Source organism: Macaca nemestrina, chromosome X, assembly GCF_043159975.1.
Source record: "Macaca nemestrina isolate mMacNem1 chromosome X, mMacNem.hap1, whole genome shotgun sequence".
Taxonomy (NCBI): domain Eukaryota; kingdom Metazoa; phylum Chordata; class Mammalia; order Primates; family Cercopithecidae; genus Macaca; species Macaca nemestrina.
Window position 1 is genome coordinate 35,984,598 of NC_092145.1, and position 16,768 is coordinate 36,001,365.

General features: G+C 48.4%; 1 protein-coding gene across 8 annotated transcripts in view; it reads left to right on the forward strand.

Moving 5' to 3' along the window:
* The first annotated feature begins 457 nt into the window (after positions 1-457).
* The window catches only part of SEPTIN6 (septin 6), an 80,993-nt gene continuing 64,682 nt past the window's right edge, over positions 458-16,768 (forward strand). For 5 of the 8 annotated variants that reach the window (XM_024788680.2, XM_011718520.3, XM_071089293.1 and 2 more), the window contains exon 1: positions 7,334-7,399. In XM_024788680.2, the coding sequence (XP_024644448.2) occupies positions 7,349-7,399 (51 nt within the window). In that variant the 5' untranslated portion in view covers positions 7,334-7,348. Of the gene's footprint in view, positions 613-7,333; positions 7,400-16,768 lie in introns of those variants that run through there. The other 3 variants (XM_011718524.2, XM_011718519.2, XM_011718522.2) reach the window with 1 other exon arrangement.

Sequence of the window (16,768 nt, forward strand, 5' to 3'; positions counted from 1 at the left end):
CCATCGAGACTCCAGCGGCCAAGGCGCACCCATCTAAGCACCCTGGGATCTCGGTGGAAAGGAAGGGGGGTTCCGGGGGCCGGGAGGAGAACTGCAGAGCTTGGCCGCTGAGCTTAGCATGGGAGGGGGGAGGGGCGGGGGCTCCCTTCCAGCCTCCGGGGTCTGGGGACTTAGGGATGTAAAGGAGAGCAGGGGGGTGTGACAATTCAGCAGAGGTCGGGACGTACCACGGAGCCAAGTGGCGGGGGGGGCAGAGGACTTGGTCACCGAGGGGAGCCCCCGCCCCCCTTCGCAGAAGCCTGCGGCTGGGGTTGCAGGAAGAACTGGAACTGGGCTGGCCGAAGTGGGAAGCGGCGCGTTAAATCCGCCCCCTCTCCATACCCTACTTTCAAGGGGTGGGCGGTAGAGGGGAGGTTGGGGTTGGAGCAGCGGCGAGGGGGCCCCTCCCTTGCACCTCCCCCCACCGGACTTGGTCGCGCCCGAAGTGTAACACTTTCTCTTTGTCGGAGGAGCTCCTCTGTTTCCTGTGCAGTAGCTCCCGTTGCGGCTGCACCCGTGGCAGCCCTGGCGGACGCAGGAGCGATGGCAGCGACCGATATAGCTCGCCAGGTGGTAAGTGCAGAGCTTGGGTGCCAGGGCCAGGGCCCAGGGCCTGGGGAGGGTCAAGGAGACCTGGCCGCCGCCCCCACATCGCGAGGAGGGCAGTAGGCAGCATCCAGGAGCCGAGGGCACGGTGGGACTTCTGCTCCCGGGGTCAGCAGCTCAGTCCCCCAGCCAGTCCCGGAAAACGGTGGTGGCGCGCGGGGGTCGGGGGGCGGCAGGGGGGCTGGCAAAGCCTGTGGGCCGGCGGCTGAACTTGCATTGCCCAAGAGCCGCAGTGAGCGCGGCCGCCTCCCTCGCTGCAGCTGCGGCCCCACGGCTGGGGCGTTGCCGAATGAATGGCCGTAGGAGCCGCCGAGCCCTCCAGGTCCCTGGCACCCTGGCCTTGCCGCGCCCCTGCGCACGGCTGCCCGTTGTGACCCGGGACGGCATAGGCAAAGAGGCGCGGGGCTGGGGTTAGCCTGGGGCAGAAGGCTGTGAGTGGCGAGGGGGGCGGGGAAGTGACTGGCTGGGATAAGGTTTCTCTATATGCATTACATATGTGACTGCGTCTGTGTGTGTATCGGTGTGCGCGTATGTGTGCACGCGCGCGCGCTCGTGTCTTCCCGGGCGGGCGGCGGCGGCGCCGGGGTTCTGTCTGTGACCCAAAGAAGTCCGCCTGTTTCTCTGAGTGTGCTCACCTCTGTGGTGTGTGTCCGAACGCCTCTCTGTCTGCTTGTGCTGTGTGCCTCTGGGTCTCATTTGTGCGTCAGTGTAGGGTGCAGTTGGCTGGCCTGTAGGTGGCTGGCTGCGTATTTTGGCATGTTTTGGAGCGGGCCTCTGAGGATCTGTCTCGGGTGCATGTTCAGTGTAACTGGGCTTGTGTGCCAAAACCTGTGGAGCTGGCTTCTTTCTATGGAGACTCAGGAAAATAAGTGTGAGACTCGCAAAAGCGGTGCCGTCTCTTTTTTTGTTGGCGACCGACTCAGGGGAAAAAAAAAAAAAAAAATCTTCATTTAAAGAACTGAAGTTTTCCAGCCTGCGATGTGCAGAGAAACCATGTTGAAGTGACCTGAGGCTCCATGTTTGTTTTTTAGACCAGAAGTTTGGTTGCAAAGGGCGATGAATTCCATTTGGGGGGGACACCCTAGCTTGTCTATTCATCTATGGGTATCTGGGACTTTAAGAAGCCCACCAGCACCCCGAGGTGAGGAAGGAGTGGGAGACAGAGGTAGGTCAAATCCCATGACACCAAATGCTACTTGACGAAAATCTCTGAACCACATAAAAATGTTTTTCAACCTTGTAGCTTACTTGTTTAGGAAAATAGTTCATGCAATGCAATTACAGTACCAAAAAAAAAAAAAAAAAAAAGCCTCTAGGTATTTGGTGTAATTGAAATTGATTTTTCAAAATCTGAAGCCAGAATCTGATAGTATTTTCTCTACAGAATATGTATTAATGTATTCCTCTCTTTTGCCCCTGTTTGGAAAGGCAGGATCATTTCTTCAGAACCTCCTCCACCCCCTGCACACCCTAGCACAGTGCACTTTATGCAGTCATGATGTGGAAGGACCAGGAGTAGACAGGAGACATTCTCTGTGATGATGGAATTTGAGAGAATTTTCTTCCCCCAAGATTGGCACTCTCATTGTTTATTGCTTTAGTGTTTTGAGGGCTCCCTCTTTTCTGCTGTGGCTTTTCTGCTCCTGGTTACCTGCATGTCAGAGATGGTATATGAAGTAGAGGAATTAATCTCTGGGATTACACTTGCTCCATCCAAAAATGAGGCTAATGATTTTTCATGTCAGCTAATGAATTTGCATTGACCTGTCCTCCATATTCTCACCAGTTTCTCTTGCCTGGATTAGGATTGCAGGGCAGATGTTGCAAAGGGGAACATTCCAGAAGATTGTGTGTGTTTCACCTCAGGCACAACTCAGGCAACCCAGAGATGCCCTTTGTTCTGCAAATGGGGGTGAGGGGGTGGTTTAGGGCCACTTGGTTTGCTTTGCATGGCTCCAGTTTGCTCTGGCTGGCCTTGCCATACTGTATGATGAAGAACATAATCGTACGCCAGATTCTGAAGCTGAAAGAGCAGCCTAAGCACTCGAGACCTTGTTATCGTGATAAATGGGTTTCTGGGAAAACTGACGTCACTCTCCATGCCCCCCTCCCCCAGCCAGTGAAGCTCCTGTTTATGTGTCATTTGTCTCTCTGTTCTCCTTTGTGTCTGCAAGAAGTTGTAATTCACCAGGGAAGATGGAATTAACTCAGGAGACCTTGGACATCTGGTTGCTGCTTGTTTCCTCCAAGGAACATGTATTCAGGGTTTGGGAACAGAAGACTAGAGAATAAACCTAAGTGTGGCTAGCTTAGGATTCTTTTTTTTTTTTTTTTTTTTTTGAGACGGAGTCTTGCTCTGTTGCCCAGGCTGGAGTGCAGTGGCACAACCTCTGCTCACTGCCAACCTCAGCCTCCCGGGTTCAAGTGATTCTCCTGCCTCAGCCTCCCGAGTAGCTGGGATTACAGGTGCCCACCACCACACCTGGCTAGTTTTTGTATTTTTAGTAGAGACAGGTTTTCACCATGTTGGCCAGGCTTGTCTCGAACTCCTGACCTTGTGATCTGCCCACCTCAGCCTCCCAAAGTGTTGGGATTACAGGCGTGAGCCACCGCTCCCAGCCAAGAATTCTTTTTAATGAGCTCTGAGACGTGGTACCATACGAGTAAGTGCCCTAGTGTGTGTGTGTGTGTGTGTGTGTAAGCAGTGGTTGTGTTCTTTCTAGAGTCAGTTGAGAAACATCCTTAGTGATTAAAACAAGCCTTGTTGGGTAAGGCTTGTTGGGTAGGGCTTATATTGCATGCAGCCAACTTTGGAAGCTCAATTCTGGTGCACATAATACAAGTCCATCCCATTTGAATGAACACCACAAAGGGTTTGGTGTGACAACACCATTTCTCCACTGTGTCCATATTTATTTGATTGAATGATATGTGGCCAGCACTATGGTTAGCCCTTGTCAACTGGACAAAAAAAGGTAGTAGGCTTTAAAAAATGTTCGTGATTGGACTGGGCTCAGTGGCTCACACCTGTAATCCCAGCGCTTTGGGAGGCTGAGGTGGGCAGATCATGAGGTCAGGAGTTCAAGACCAGCCTGACCAACATGGTGAAACTCCGTATCTACTAAAAATACGAAAAATAGCCGGCTGTAGTGGCGCGTGCCTATAATCCTAGCTACTCAGGAGGCTGAGGCAGGGGAATCACTTGAACCCTGGAGGCAGAGGTTGCAGTGAGCCGAGATTGCACCACTGCACTCCAGCCTGGGCAAAAGAGCAAGACTTCGTCTCAAAACAGAAAAAAAGAGGCTGAGGGGGGCGGATCACGAGGTCAGGAGATTGAGACCAGCCTGGCTAACACGGTTAAACTCCATCTCTACTAAAAATACAAAAAAATTAGCCGGGCGTGGTGGTGGGCATCTGTAGTCCCAGCTACTCCGGAGGCTGAGGGGGTGAACCTGGGAGGCGGTGCTTGCAGTGAGCCAAGATCACGCCACTACACTCCAGCCTGGGCGACAGAGCGAGACTCCGTCTCAAAAAACAAAACCAAAACAAAACAAAACAAAACGTTCGTGGCTTTTAAGCTTATAGTCTAGTTGGAGTGACAAATTGTGGACACTGTGAAATAATTAAAGAACTATAGAAGATCTTTGGGATGCCCCACCTCACCTCCTGCCTATGAGGTGGTTTGGGCTGCTATTGATATATACTTCGAGAAGTTCCATGACTTGTCCAAGGTAACCAAGGCACAGGGCAGGCCCCAAAAGCTGCATGTGCTGGCTCTTTTAATAAGCTGTTCCTTTCAGTGTTGCATTCTGGGATCCAGACTGTAAATGCTGGCCCATACAAAGAGTATCTGGATGATTCTGGCTTGAACTAGTCCCGTAGTGTGAACAATGGAGCTTTCTTCAGTGGCAATCTAGGTAGTGGTCGTTCTCCCAAATGAACTTGCAGGGGCTAACTTTGCTCTACAAAGTTAGCTGGGGTTGGTCTGGGTCAACTGTCTCAGAGCAAGTGTCTTCAGGTGGGGAAAAGATTGCTGCTGCACTCTGGTTTTGCTATCATCACGTGGCAGTTACTCTTTGATTCCCTTTGAGGTCTCTGCTTCAGGCGTTCCTACCACCACCCACTAAAGATAGTATCGTACCTCAAACACAGAAAACAAAACCCTATTACCTAGCTCTATTGGTGATACAACACGGAAGAAAGTTTACATGGCCCCAAATATTTCAAAATGTTGATTCTAAATTTGAGGGTTTTTTGAACAGTCATTGCATTATTTTCTAACTTTTCTGTGGGTTTGGGATGTCTCTTTTTTCTTTTCTTTTTTTTTTTTCCTGAGACGGAGTCTTGCTCTGTCGCCCAGGCTGGAATGCAGTGGCGCGATCTCAGCTCACTGCAACCTCCGCCTCCGGGGTTCAAGCAATTATCTTTTTTTTTTTTTTTTTTTGAGACGAAGTCTCACTCTGTCGCCCGGGCTGGAATGCAGTGGTGGGATCTCAGCTCACTGCAAGCTCTGCCTCCCAGGTTTACACCATTCTCCTGCCTCAGCTCCCGCCACCTCACCCAGCTAGTTTTTTTGTATTTTTTAGTAGAGATGGGGTTTCACTGTGTTAGCCAGGATGGTCTCCATTTCCTGACCTCGTGATCCGCCTGTCTCGGCCTCCCAAAGTGCTGGGATTACAGGCTTGAGCCACCGCGCCCGGCCCAAGCAATTATCTTGCCTCAGCCTCCCGAGTAGCTGGGATTACAGGTGTGCACCACCATGCCCGGCTAATTTTTGTATTTTTAGTAGAGACAGGGTTTCACCATGTTGGCCAGGCTGGTCTCGAACTCCTGACTTTGTGATCTGCCCGCCTTGGTCTCTCAAAGTCCTGGGATTACAGGTGTGAGCCACAGCACCCAGCCTGGGATTTTTCAAAATAAAAAGTGGGCAGAATGACAATGCCCCCGAAATGCGCGTGGTCCCTTCTTTCAAGGAACTGGTGGAGGCAGACACAAATCACTATCTAATTATCTTTGTGATAAGTGCTACACAGGAGAGTGACTGCCTGCCATGAGATTTCATTACTAAGAGAACCTAACTCAGCAGTGAATGGAGGCAGAGGATGACAGGAAGGGCTTCCTGAGGGCTTCAAATAGGAAATGGGTAGGTGTGAAGGTGGGTGAGATCTCACATCTGCTACTGGATTGGGAACATTTCATTTGCCAATTCACCCACTTTTATTTTCATTCGTTCCTTCAGCACATATTCACTGGGCACTAATCGGCCAGGCCCTGTGCCAGGTGCTGGGGATATAGTGGTGGCCAAGGCACACAGGAACTCTGTCCTCTCAGAGCTTCCAGATGAAAGGCAGGAATAAGCCCTGTTTCCTCTTCATATCCTAAATCCTGGAAATGTGAGTGTTAGTGGTGTTCTTAATACAAAACTACATTACAGCAGAGTGATTTGTCTGTATCGTCTAATGAGATTTTGATCTGCAGTCGTGTGCATAGCATTTACTTTGTGGAGTCTCTGCTGTAAATTTTCTATTAATTGCTGGCTTTGTTACCAGGCATGGCCCCTGCCTTTGTGTGCTATAAGGGAGCAAACCCATTGCATTAGCCTGAGCAAAACTAATTAGGAAGATAAGTACTCCGGAAAAAGGTATTCCCAAACTAAGTAGGGCTGATTTCTGGACTTGCCTGGGTTTTTGGATGATCAGAGCCATGGTTTAACATTAGCATAAACAATTGAGAAGGGCTTTTAGTTGCACGTACATTAAAACTACATTCAAGACAGGTGAGGCCGGGTGCGGTGGCTCACGCCTGTAATCCCAGCACTTTGGGAGGCCAAGGCGGGCAGATCATGAGGTCAGGATATGGAGACCATCCTGGCTAACACAGCGAAACCCCGTCTCTACTAAAAATCAAAAAATTAGCCGGGCATGGTGGCGGGCGCCTGTAGTCCCAGCTACCCGGGAGGCTGAGGCAGGAGAATGGTGTGAACCCGAGAGGCAGAGGTTGCAGTGAGCCGAGATTGCGCCATTGCACTCCAGCCTGGGCGACACAGCAAGACTCCATCTCAAAAAAGAAAGAAAGAAAGAAAAAAAAAGACAGATGAAAGAAAGAAGGAAAGCCATGGATAGATGTAACATGTTTCTTTCAGCTATCTCAAAATGCTTCCATCTGTATGATTTCATTTTCCCCAATGGCTTCCTGGACAAGTATTACTGTTCTCTTTATTTAATGGGTGTAGGGAGACCAAGTTACTTAGTCCGAAGTGCTATTGCTGGTCAGTGGGTGATACAATTAAACACCCACCAGATGACACAGATTCCTTGTTTAAAAACACTGGTCTTTTCATGATGTTTCTAAGAAATCAAAATCCTGCCATGGCCTCTCTTCCCCCTCTTTCACTACACTCCCTCAGCACCCCCATAGGACCCAGGGAAGAGTATACTAGGGTGATTCGAAGACTCTCTGATATTAAAAAGATTCTCAGCTTAAATCCAATATAGCACAGTCACGGGTTGTGTGGGTTTTCTTTTTTCTTTCTTTTTTTTTTTCTTCTCCATATTGCTTTAAATAAAAATCTTGGAGCCACCAGCCATGTAATGATGGATTATTTTAAGTAACAACTGGAGGGGGGGCGCAGAATAAATTAGAAACACAGACCCTTCCTCCTCGGTTTGGCAGGAGGAGGCTTCTGCTGCTGGGATTTGAAACCATGGGTTTCTCTGCTGCCTGCACAGAGGAAGGAGGCCACATGCTCAGGAGGGTGAGAAATAATGTTATCCTCTTCTTCAGTGTCTTCTCATTAGAGGCAGCCATCTGTTGAATTATGCAGCGGGCTCTCAACTGGCCCTGGAGTTGGGTCATCCGTTCCACTCACTTAAAGGTGACCAGGGAAAAGATCTGCAGGTCTTCTCAGCGACAGGCCTCAGGGCTCAGGTTTCCCCTGCCATGGCCCTCTCTGACCCGGAATGAAGGCCCTGGGGTAACAGGGGCAGAACTCTGTTTTCCTGGCCTTGATGAGGTGTGAGGTCGTGTTTGGTTTCCTTTCACATTGGAGGCCCCCAGCTCTGAACACTGGCGCGGAGGCAGGAACTGGGTTTTTTCAGATCCCCATTAAACAAGACCAGATGGAGGCAGAGGCAAATTCAGGCTCCCCAGAGGGCAGTTGGGCATTCACCCAGAGGCCTGTGGGTAAACCTTTTCTTTTTTAGCAGATTGAAGGTAACAATAGCCAGAACACCTAGAAAACTCTCTTTCAACTGCCTGGCTTCCAGAGAATCTGGCTGGCTTTTGTGGGAAAGTTTCACTCACCCTGAGCAGGGGTCACCCCTGGCCTGAGGTGGGGATATTTGACCTAGACTTAGGCTTGTGTTAGCCTTGGGGTTCTTAAACAGAACTGGGCAACTGGCCAGGCTGAGGCTTAGGCCGCAGTCAAACGAGAGGGAAATGAGAGGGAAATGGGAGGGAAAAGTGGGGAAGTGAGTAGAGAGCAGGAACACACAATGAACGCCTTGCACTGTATTGACTGCTTCAGTTGCCTTCTGTGGGCCAGAACCACCTTGGGGAGCTCACGGGTTTCCAGGTTCGGTTCCTTGACCCTTCTGCCGCTGACCAGCATCAAGCCAGAAGCTCAGTGTCCCGGAATTTTACCAGCATAAAGAAACACATGTGCCACTTGAGTCAGCTTTTCCATTTGAGAGTGGCCGTCGGCTCGACAGGGGCCTGGATCCTAGCACTATTCTGTCACTAAATCAGTCTGTGACGTGGGCCAAGTCACTTCCTCTCTGTGAGTCTCTGTTTCCCCTTTTGTGAAACGAAAGGGCTGGATTAGGTGATCTTTAAGGGCGTTTCCAGCTCTAACATCGTGTGGTGCTTATGTTTCCTTTTTCTCCAGCCTCATTTCTTTTTTTTTTTTTTTTTTTTTTTTTTTTTGAGAGGGAGTCTGGCTCTGTCACCCAGGCTGGAGTGCAGTGGCCGGATCTCAGCTCACTGCAAGCTCCGCCTCCCGGGTTTACGCCATTCTCCTGCCTCAGCCTCCCGAGTAGCTGGGACTACAGGCGCCCGCCACCTCGCCCGGCTAGTTTTTTTGTATTTTTTAGTAGAGATGGGGTTTCACCGTGTTAGCCAGGATGGTCTTGATCTCCTGACCTCGTGATCAGCCCGTCTCGGCCTCCCAAAGTGCTGGGATTACAGGCTTGAGCCACTGCGCCCGGCCCTCATTTCTTTTAGGTCCTTGCCTGCGTCTGCTTCCAAATGAGGTGGCAGAATTGAACCCCACCCCTTCCCTGCTTTGACCCCTTGAGCTGGGTGGGGAGAGAGTTGTAGGGAAGGTCGGTCTATGCTTTTAGTTCAGCAGGCTCTCAGTAAGTGGAACAGAAACAACCCTTCAGATATTGCCTGTCCATGTAGGTGTAGATAGCTATTGTCTTCCTATAAAGGTACATGACAGCTGAATGTTTGTCTATTGAATCCTGCTTTCAATGCAGTAGGAGAGCCGGCTATTTAATGGAATCCTGCTATGAATCCTTTTATAGAATGAAAAGCCACTCTGGAATTTATCTTGTGTATTAAAATCAGTTTAATCTATTGGATTTGCCAAAAATGGGCCTCCTCCTCTGTCTGGTAAGGATAGTCTGTCTTGTACTTCTTCAGCACAACTGCTCCCCAACTGAAGGGCATTTCTGAGGCCCCTTGGGGGTGCTGCCAGCTTTTGCAGGCCTTATTTCTCCTTAGAACAGCCCTGACATTTCTCTTTCCCAGGATAGGGCATTGCTACTACTCAGTTTCCTCTTAGCCTGGCTTAATTAGTATGAGGGACATTCTGATATTTGATGTGTTGGATGCATTTGAGAATTGTTTTTAAACCTGTGGGAACTTGGCCGTGCGCGGTGGTTCACGCCTGTAATCCCAGTACTTTAGGAGGCTGAGGTGGGCGGATCACCTGAGGTCAGGAGTTCGAGACCAGCCTGGCCAACATGACGAAACCCTGTCTCTACTAAAAGTACCAAAATTAGCTGGCTGTGGTGGCGGGTGCTTGTAATCCCAGCTACTCGGGAGGCTGAGGTAGGAGAATCAGTCGAACCCTGGAGACAGAGGTTGCAATGAGCTGAGATCGCACCACTGCACTCCAGCCTGGGAGACAGAGTGAGACTCCATCTCAGGAAAAAAAAAAAAAAACAAAACCTCTGGGAACTTATCAGTGCTTTTATGGTTCTTATGACCATATGGTTCTTCTGACTGATAATACAGCGGCATCCTTGGCAGCATTGGAGGCAGCAGAGGAACCATCAGCTACCTGATTGTTTCATCAAGACTGTTTGCTACATGTTTCAGGATATATTATTTGACTTCTGGTTCACATGAATCATTATAATAAGAAATTATACTGTATGACTATCAGTTATGTATGTATTATATATAATAACAAGTTATAATAAGGGGACTGGGCACAGTGGCTCACGCCTGTAATCCCAGCACTTTGGGAGGCCGAGGTGAGTGGATCACCTGAAGTCAGGAGTTACAGACCAGCCTGGCCAACATGGTGAAACCCCGTCTCTACCAAAAATACAAAAATTAGCTGGGTGTGGTGACACACACCTGTAATCCCAGCTACTCAGGAGGCTGAGGCAGGAGAATCGCTTGAACCCAGGAGGGGGAGGTTGCAGTGATCGTGCCACTGCACTCCAGCCTGGGTGACAGAGTGAGACACTGTCTCAAAAAAAAAAATAAATAAATAAATAAAAAGGCAGTTATAATAAGAAGACTAAGAGGGTTTTATTGTATTGCTGGTAAAATAAATGTTTTATATACAATAAAACTGCCTGAAAGCTAAATGCTCTGATGAGCCAAATTGTCAAGCACCTTTTGGTTGTAGTTCAAGATTTTTCTAAAATATCTGAGGCCACTTTCCTACCCAGGAAAGTATCATCATAGAATCTTTTTTAAAAAAATAACATTTTCCCTGTTTATAAAAGTAAAATATGCCTATTGTAGGACATTTGGAAAACCCAGAAAAGCAACATCACCTACAATCTCTCTACCCAAAAGAAATCACTGACATTATTTTGGCATGTGTTCTTCTAATCTTTTAAAAAATGCGTACTTTTCCCCCATCATTGGGATGACCCCTGTGCATACAGGTTGGTTTCCCTGTTGTTGTTTGCCTTTGGTGAGCATTTCCTTTTGTCATTAAATATTCTTAGAAAACATTTTTCTCGGCTGCTTAATATTCCATCGTGTATCACTGAAGCGATGAAACGGGTTTCATAGCCTTGGAGATTTGCAGGGTCATTCAGAGATCAGTGTTCAGGGCTGGGAGTGGAAATGGAGAAAGGGAAGGTGTGAGAGCTTGGGCCCACCAGTAGGTGACTGAAGAGAGTCCAATTTCAGTGTTTCTTTCCTTTCCTAGCATTTTTGTTGTTGTTGGTTGTTTGTTTGTTTGTTTTGAGACAGTCTCCCTCTGAGTGCAGTGGTGCGATCTCAGCTCATTGCAACCTCTGCCTCCCGGGTTCAAGCGATTCTCCTGCCTCAGCCTCCCAACTGGCTGGGACTACAGGCATGAGCCACCAAGCCTGGCTAATTTTTGTATTTTTAGTAGAGACAGGTTTTCCCAATGTTGGCCAGGCTGGTTTAGAACTCCTGGCCTCAAGTAATCTGCCCACCTTGGCCTCCCAAAGTGCTGGGATTACAGGCATGAGCCACTGCACCTGGCCACTTTCCTAGCATTTGGATGGGAATGGCCAAAGGAGAAAGTTTAGGGACAGCCTAGTCATCAGCAATGAGTTTCAAACTTTTTGCTATCATTCTTTAGAATGACAACTACTAACTTAGCCACCCTGGTTTGAAACAGAGGCAGGAAATTCTCCATTGACACAGATGCACCCTCAGTTCCCAGGGGCCTCAAATACGGCTTGCTTACTATCACAGAGGTTGGAAGAGGGGCCGAGGGGAGTGGGGGACAGAGGTGGCCTACTTGGGTGCTTAAAGGACTCTTTATCTTCAGTAACAGCCATGAGAGAAAGATGCGCAGCTGGAACCGCCGTAACTTGTTCTTGATAATATGAACTTTACGAATATTCAATTAAAAGACAAAATTGGTGTGTCCTCAGGAGAGGAGGCAGAAGAAAAAGAGAGCAGTGTTTCTGCCTGTGATACGAAACGTGGTATAACGTATTTCAAAACCACAGGTGACTGCAGATGAGGAGAAAACAGGAAATGTAATTGGGGAGGGGAGTGGGGCGCTCTCCCAGTTCTCAGGAGCACTCTTTCATTTTGCCTTCCTTTTAGCTCCTCTCAGACTCTGCATCCTAATTACCCCTGCTGCAAAGTTGAGTGAGAACTCTTCTTTCTTATATTAAAAATGTTGGCCGGGCGCAGTGGCTCAAGCCTGTAATCCCAGCACTTTGGGAGGCCGAGACGGGCGGATCACAAGGTCAGGAGATCGAGACCATCCTGGCTAACATGGTGAAACCCCGTCTCTACTAAAAATACAAAAAACTAGCCGGGCGAGGTGGCGGGCGCCTGTAGTCCCAGCTACTCCGGAGGCTGAGGCAGGAGAATGGCGTAAACCCGGGAGGCGGAGCTTGCAGTGAGCTGAGACCCGGCCACTGCACTCCAGCCTGGGCGACAGAGCGAGACTCCGTCTCAAAAAAAAAAAAAAAAAAAAAGTTTAAAAATTACATGGGTAACGTGCGAATACATTCGTGCTATAAAAGAGTCAAACAATAGGGAAGCATACTGACTACTCCCTTGACTGAGCCCCTATTTCCATCCCCCTCCCCTGAGGTAGCCACGACTGTGGGTTTGGTGGCTGTATTTTCAGTCCTCTTTCTATGTATCCACATACATTTACATGCAAATACACATATACAGGGCTTCTGGGGTATATATGGGCTCATATTGTGCTTATGGTTTACAATTTATATTTTCTTTTCTTTTCTTTTTTTTTTTTTTTTTTTGAGACAGAGTCTCACTCTGTTGCCCAGACTGGAGTGCAGTTGCACAATCTTGGCCTACTACATCCTCGACCTACTGGGCTCAAGCAGGCCTCCCACATCAGCCTCCTGGGTAGCTGGGACTACAGGTGTGTGCTAACACACCTGGCTAAGTTTTGTATTTTTTTGTAGAGACGGGATTCTGCTGTGTTGCCCAGGCTGGTCTCAAACTCTTGGGCTCAAGCGAGCCACCTGCCTCGACCTCCCAAAATGCTGGGATTACAGTCATGTAATAACTTCCGTTTTCTTCTATTTTATTACAGTCTTCCTATAACTTCTGTTTTCTGTTTTATAATATGTCTTGGAGATATTCACATCAGTACATACAGAACTACCACATTCTTCTTAATGGATGTAGAATATTCCAGAATATCCATGTACCATAATTTGGTTAAATATTTTCCTATTGTTGGACATTTAGGTTGGCTTTTGTTTGTTTGTTCGTTTTTAGTTTTTCAGCATTATAAACTGTGCTATAATAAATTTCCTTGTAATAGATCTTTGTACAGATTCTGAGAGGAGGTTGCAGGGTTAAGAGAGAAGTGCAATTTAAAATGGTGACTTTGGCCAATCCAGCATCTCAGTTCAGGCCTTCGGTATGGTAATATGGAACTACCTGCTACTACAGATGAAAATTTGAGATTTAGTGTCGGACATGCTGGGCCAACTTGCCGGTTCCATCTCCTCTTGGGCACACTGTAGTCAAGGAGCATTCAATTAACTGCAGTCAAAGTAATCAGGCCCTCAATTAATCAGGCCACCTTAAGGAGAAAAAGGAAAGAGATAAGATATCAGAGATTTAGTGAGAGAGGAGGGGAGAAACTTCCAGGGGCTGTGCTGGGGTCAGTGTACATTCAGTTCAATGTCGTGTCCTTTCTACCTTTGCGTATTAAACTCTGAACAATGCGGACTGATATTCATAATGATGACCTTGACATCTTATAAGATTCATCAAAGCACGGGTGCATAGTGTTTGCCAGACAGGATTTCCTAAAGTAGGAACTATACAAATACATTTTTTTTTTTTTTTGAGACAGAGCCTCACTCTGTCGCCCAGCCTGGAGTGCAGTGGCGTGATCCCGGCTCACTGCAAGCTCCGCCTCCTGGGTTCACACCATTCTCCTGCCTCAGCCTCCCGAATAGCTGGGACTATAGGCATCTGCCACCATGCCCAGCCAATTTTTGTATTTTTAGTAGAGATGGGGTTTCACCATGTTGGCCAGGCTGGTCTTGAACTCCTGACCTCATGATCCACCCGCCTCGGCCCCCCAAAGTGCTGGGATTACAGGCATGAGCCATCGCGTCAGGCCACAAATACATTTTTGAAGCTCTCTTAGCTACAGGGATTGAGACAAAAAGTTTACTGCTTAAATCCCAGTTAGCCAGAAAAACACACTGACCAGGTTCCATGTCCCTTCTTTCCCAAACTCCTCAGTTAATTTAGGTGTATTGGACCCTGGGTAACAGATACAAAAGAAATAAGGATTCTGGCCGGGCGCGGTGGCTCAAGCTTGTAATCCCAGCACTTTGGGAGGCCGAGATGGGCGGATCACGAGGTCAGGAGATCGAGACCATCCTGGCTAACACGGTGAAACCCCGTCTCTACTAAGAAATACAAAAAATAGCCGGGCGAGGTGGCAGCGCCTGTAGTCCCAGCTACTCGGGAGGCTGAGGCCGGAGAATGGCGTGAACCCGGGAGGCGGAGCTTGCAGTGAGCTGAGATCTGGCCACTGCACTCCAGCCTGGGCTACAGAGCGAGACTCCGTCTCAAAAAAAGAAATAAGGATTCTAAGAGTCACCAGTGGCTGGGCATGGTGGCTCACTCCTGTAATCCCAGCACTTTGGAAGGCCGAGGTGACTAAATCATTTGAGGTCAGGAGTTCAAGACCAGCCTGGCCAACACGGTGAAACCCCATATCTACTAAAAATACAAAAATGAGCTGGGCGTGCTGGTGCACGCCTGTAGTCCCAGCTACTCTGGAGGCTGAGGCAGGAGAATCGCTTGAACCCGTGGGCCGAGATTGTGCCACTGCACTCCAGCCTGGACAACAACAGTGAAACTCCGTCTTGAAAAAAATAAATAAATAAAATTAACAGTGTTTATCTCTGGAGAGTGATACTATGGTTGATTTTTATTTTCTCCTTTATTATTATCTGTATATTCTAAAATTTCTACAGAGAACATTGATTACTTCCACAAAATAAAAAATCTGATAAATGTAATTTTTTTTAGTAACAGCTAATTTAAAACCAGACTCCTTGTCATCCCCACTAAACAAGCATCTTTTCCTGGCTTTCCTGTGTCTCTCCATAGTGCTGTCAGTCTGAGCTCCCGGGCTTAGACCCCTGCGATTGCTCCCTTTGCCCAATCACTCCTTGAGGTTCATTCCTTCTTTTTTAGTTAATTAATTAATTTATTTTTGAGACAGAGTCTCTCTCTGTCCCCCAGGCTGGCTGGAGTGCAGTGGTACAATCTCGGCTCACTGCAAACTCCGCCTCCTGGGTTTGAGGATTTTCCTGCCTCAGCTTCCTGAGTGGCTGGGATTACAGGCTCCCGCCACCACGCCCGGCTAATTTTTGCATTTTTAGTAGAGATGGGGTTTCACCATGTTGGCCAGGCTGGTTTTGAACTCCTGACCTCGTGATCTGCCCTCCTCAGCCTCCCAAAGTGCTGGGATTACAGGTGTGAGCCACCGTGCCCGGCAGAGGCTCATCCCTTCTTTAAGACATCTCTCAAATTTGTTCCTTCTCTTTGAGCCCCAAGTCAGGTCCGTTCACACCAACAAGCATTTATTGTCACAATGCCTGGATGTCACTCTGCTGGCTCAACATTATTGGAGTCATCTCCTCCTATGTCTTCCTGCTCCTAGTCTCTCTGTCCGTCCAATCAAGCAAACACCCTGCAGCTGGAGTGATCTTTTAAAAACACTCCCTGTATCATGGCCCTCCCTGCTCAAATCACTCAAAATCCTCCAAATCCCATTGCTTAGGAAATGAAGTCCATACTACTGCTTCTTAGGGCTTAGAAAATTCTTTCTTTTGGGTCAGGCATGGTGGCTCACGCCTGTAATCCCAGCGCTTTGGTAGGCCAAGGTGGGTTGATCACCTGAGGTCAGTAGTTCAAGACCAGCCTGGCCAACATGGCGAAACCCTGTCTCTACTAAAATATACAAAAAATTAGCCAGATGTGGTGGTGGGCACCCAGCTACTCGGGAGGCTGAGGCAGGAGAATCGCTTGAACCCGGGAGGCAGGGCTTGCAGTGAGCCGAGATCGCGCCACTGCACTCCAGCCTGGGCGACAGGGAGAGACTCCTCAAAAAAAAAAAAAAAAAGATTCTTTCTTCTGCCTTTTAGGGCTCTTTACAGCACTGTGCTAGGTGGGAGATAATGGCGGGACATGGGAGGTGTTTGGTAAGTTGTTGGCAATGGAGTAAATCTTTAGGAATAAGGTGTGAAGCTCTTTCCACTACCTTCCACTGTCTTCAGTTTGAAAATTCATTTCCTCTGCTTTTGGCTTTGGAGCACTTGAAGCTTCATGGTGCTGAATTTGTTGGAGGCCGGAAGAGGCAGCCAGGGATGATAACAATTGGCTCAGGAAACCTCAACTCTGAGTCCACCTCAATTTCCGATGCCTGCTACATTGGAGGCTCCGTTAAGAAAGCGTGTTAGTTCTCATGTCCCTGACTCCCCTGCAGCATTGGGGACCAAGAACTAGCAGTGGGAATCTTGCATCTTACTTTGTTTGCTTTAATAAAGAGAAGGGGAAATGGGAAGAAGCAGCAGAAAGGGGTGAATGTAGAACAAAGCCTTGAGTGATGTGAACCACTCATGAGGCTCAGCTTTTTTAAAATTTTTATTTATTTATTTATTTTTTTGAGACGGAGTCTCGCCCTGTCGCCCAGGCTGGAGTGCAGTGGCGCGATCTCAGCTCACTGCAAGCCCCGCCTCCCGGGTTCCCGCCATTCTCCTGCCTCAGCCTCCCAAGTAGCTGGGACTACAGGCGCCTGCCACCACTCCTGGCTAATTTTTGGAATTTTTAGTAGAGACGGAGTTTCACCGTGTTAACCAGGATGGTCTCCATCTCCTGACCTCGTGATCCGCCTGCCTCGGCCTCCCAAAGTGGTGGGATTACAGGCGTG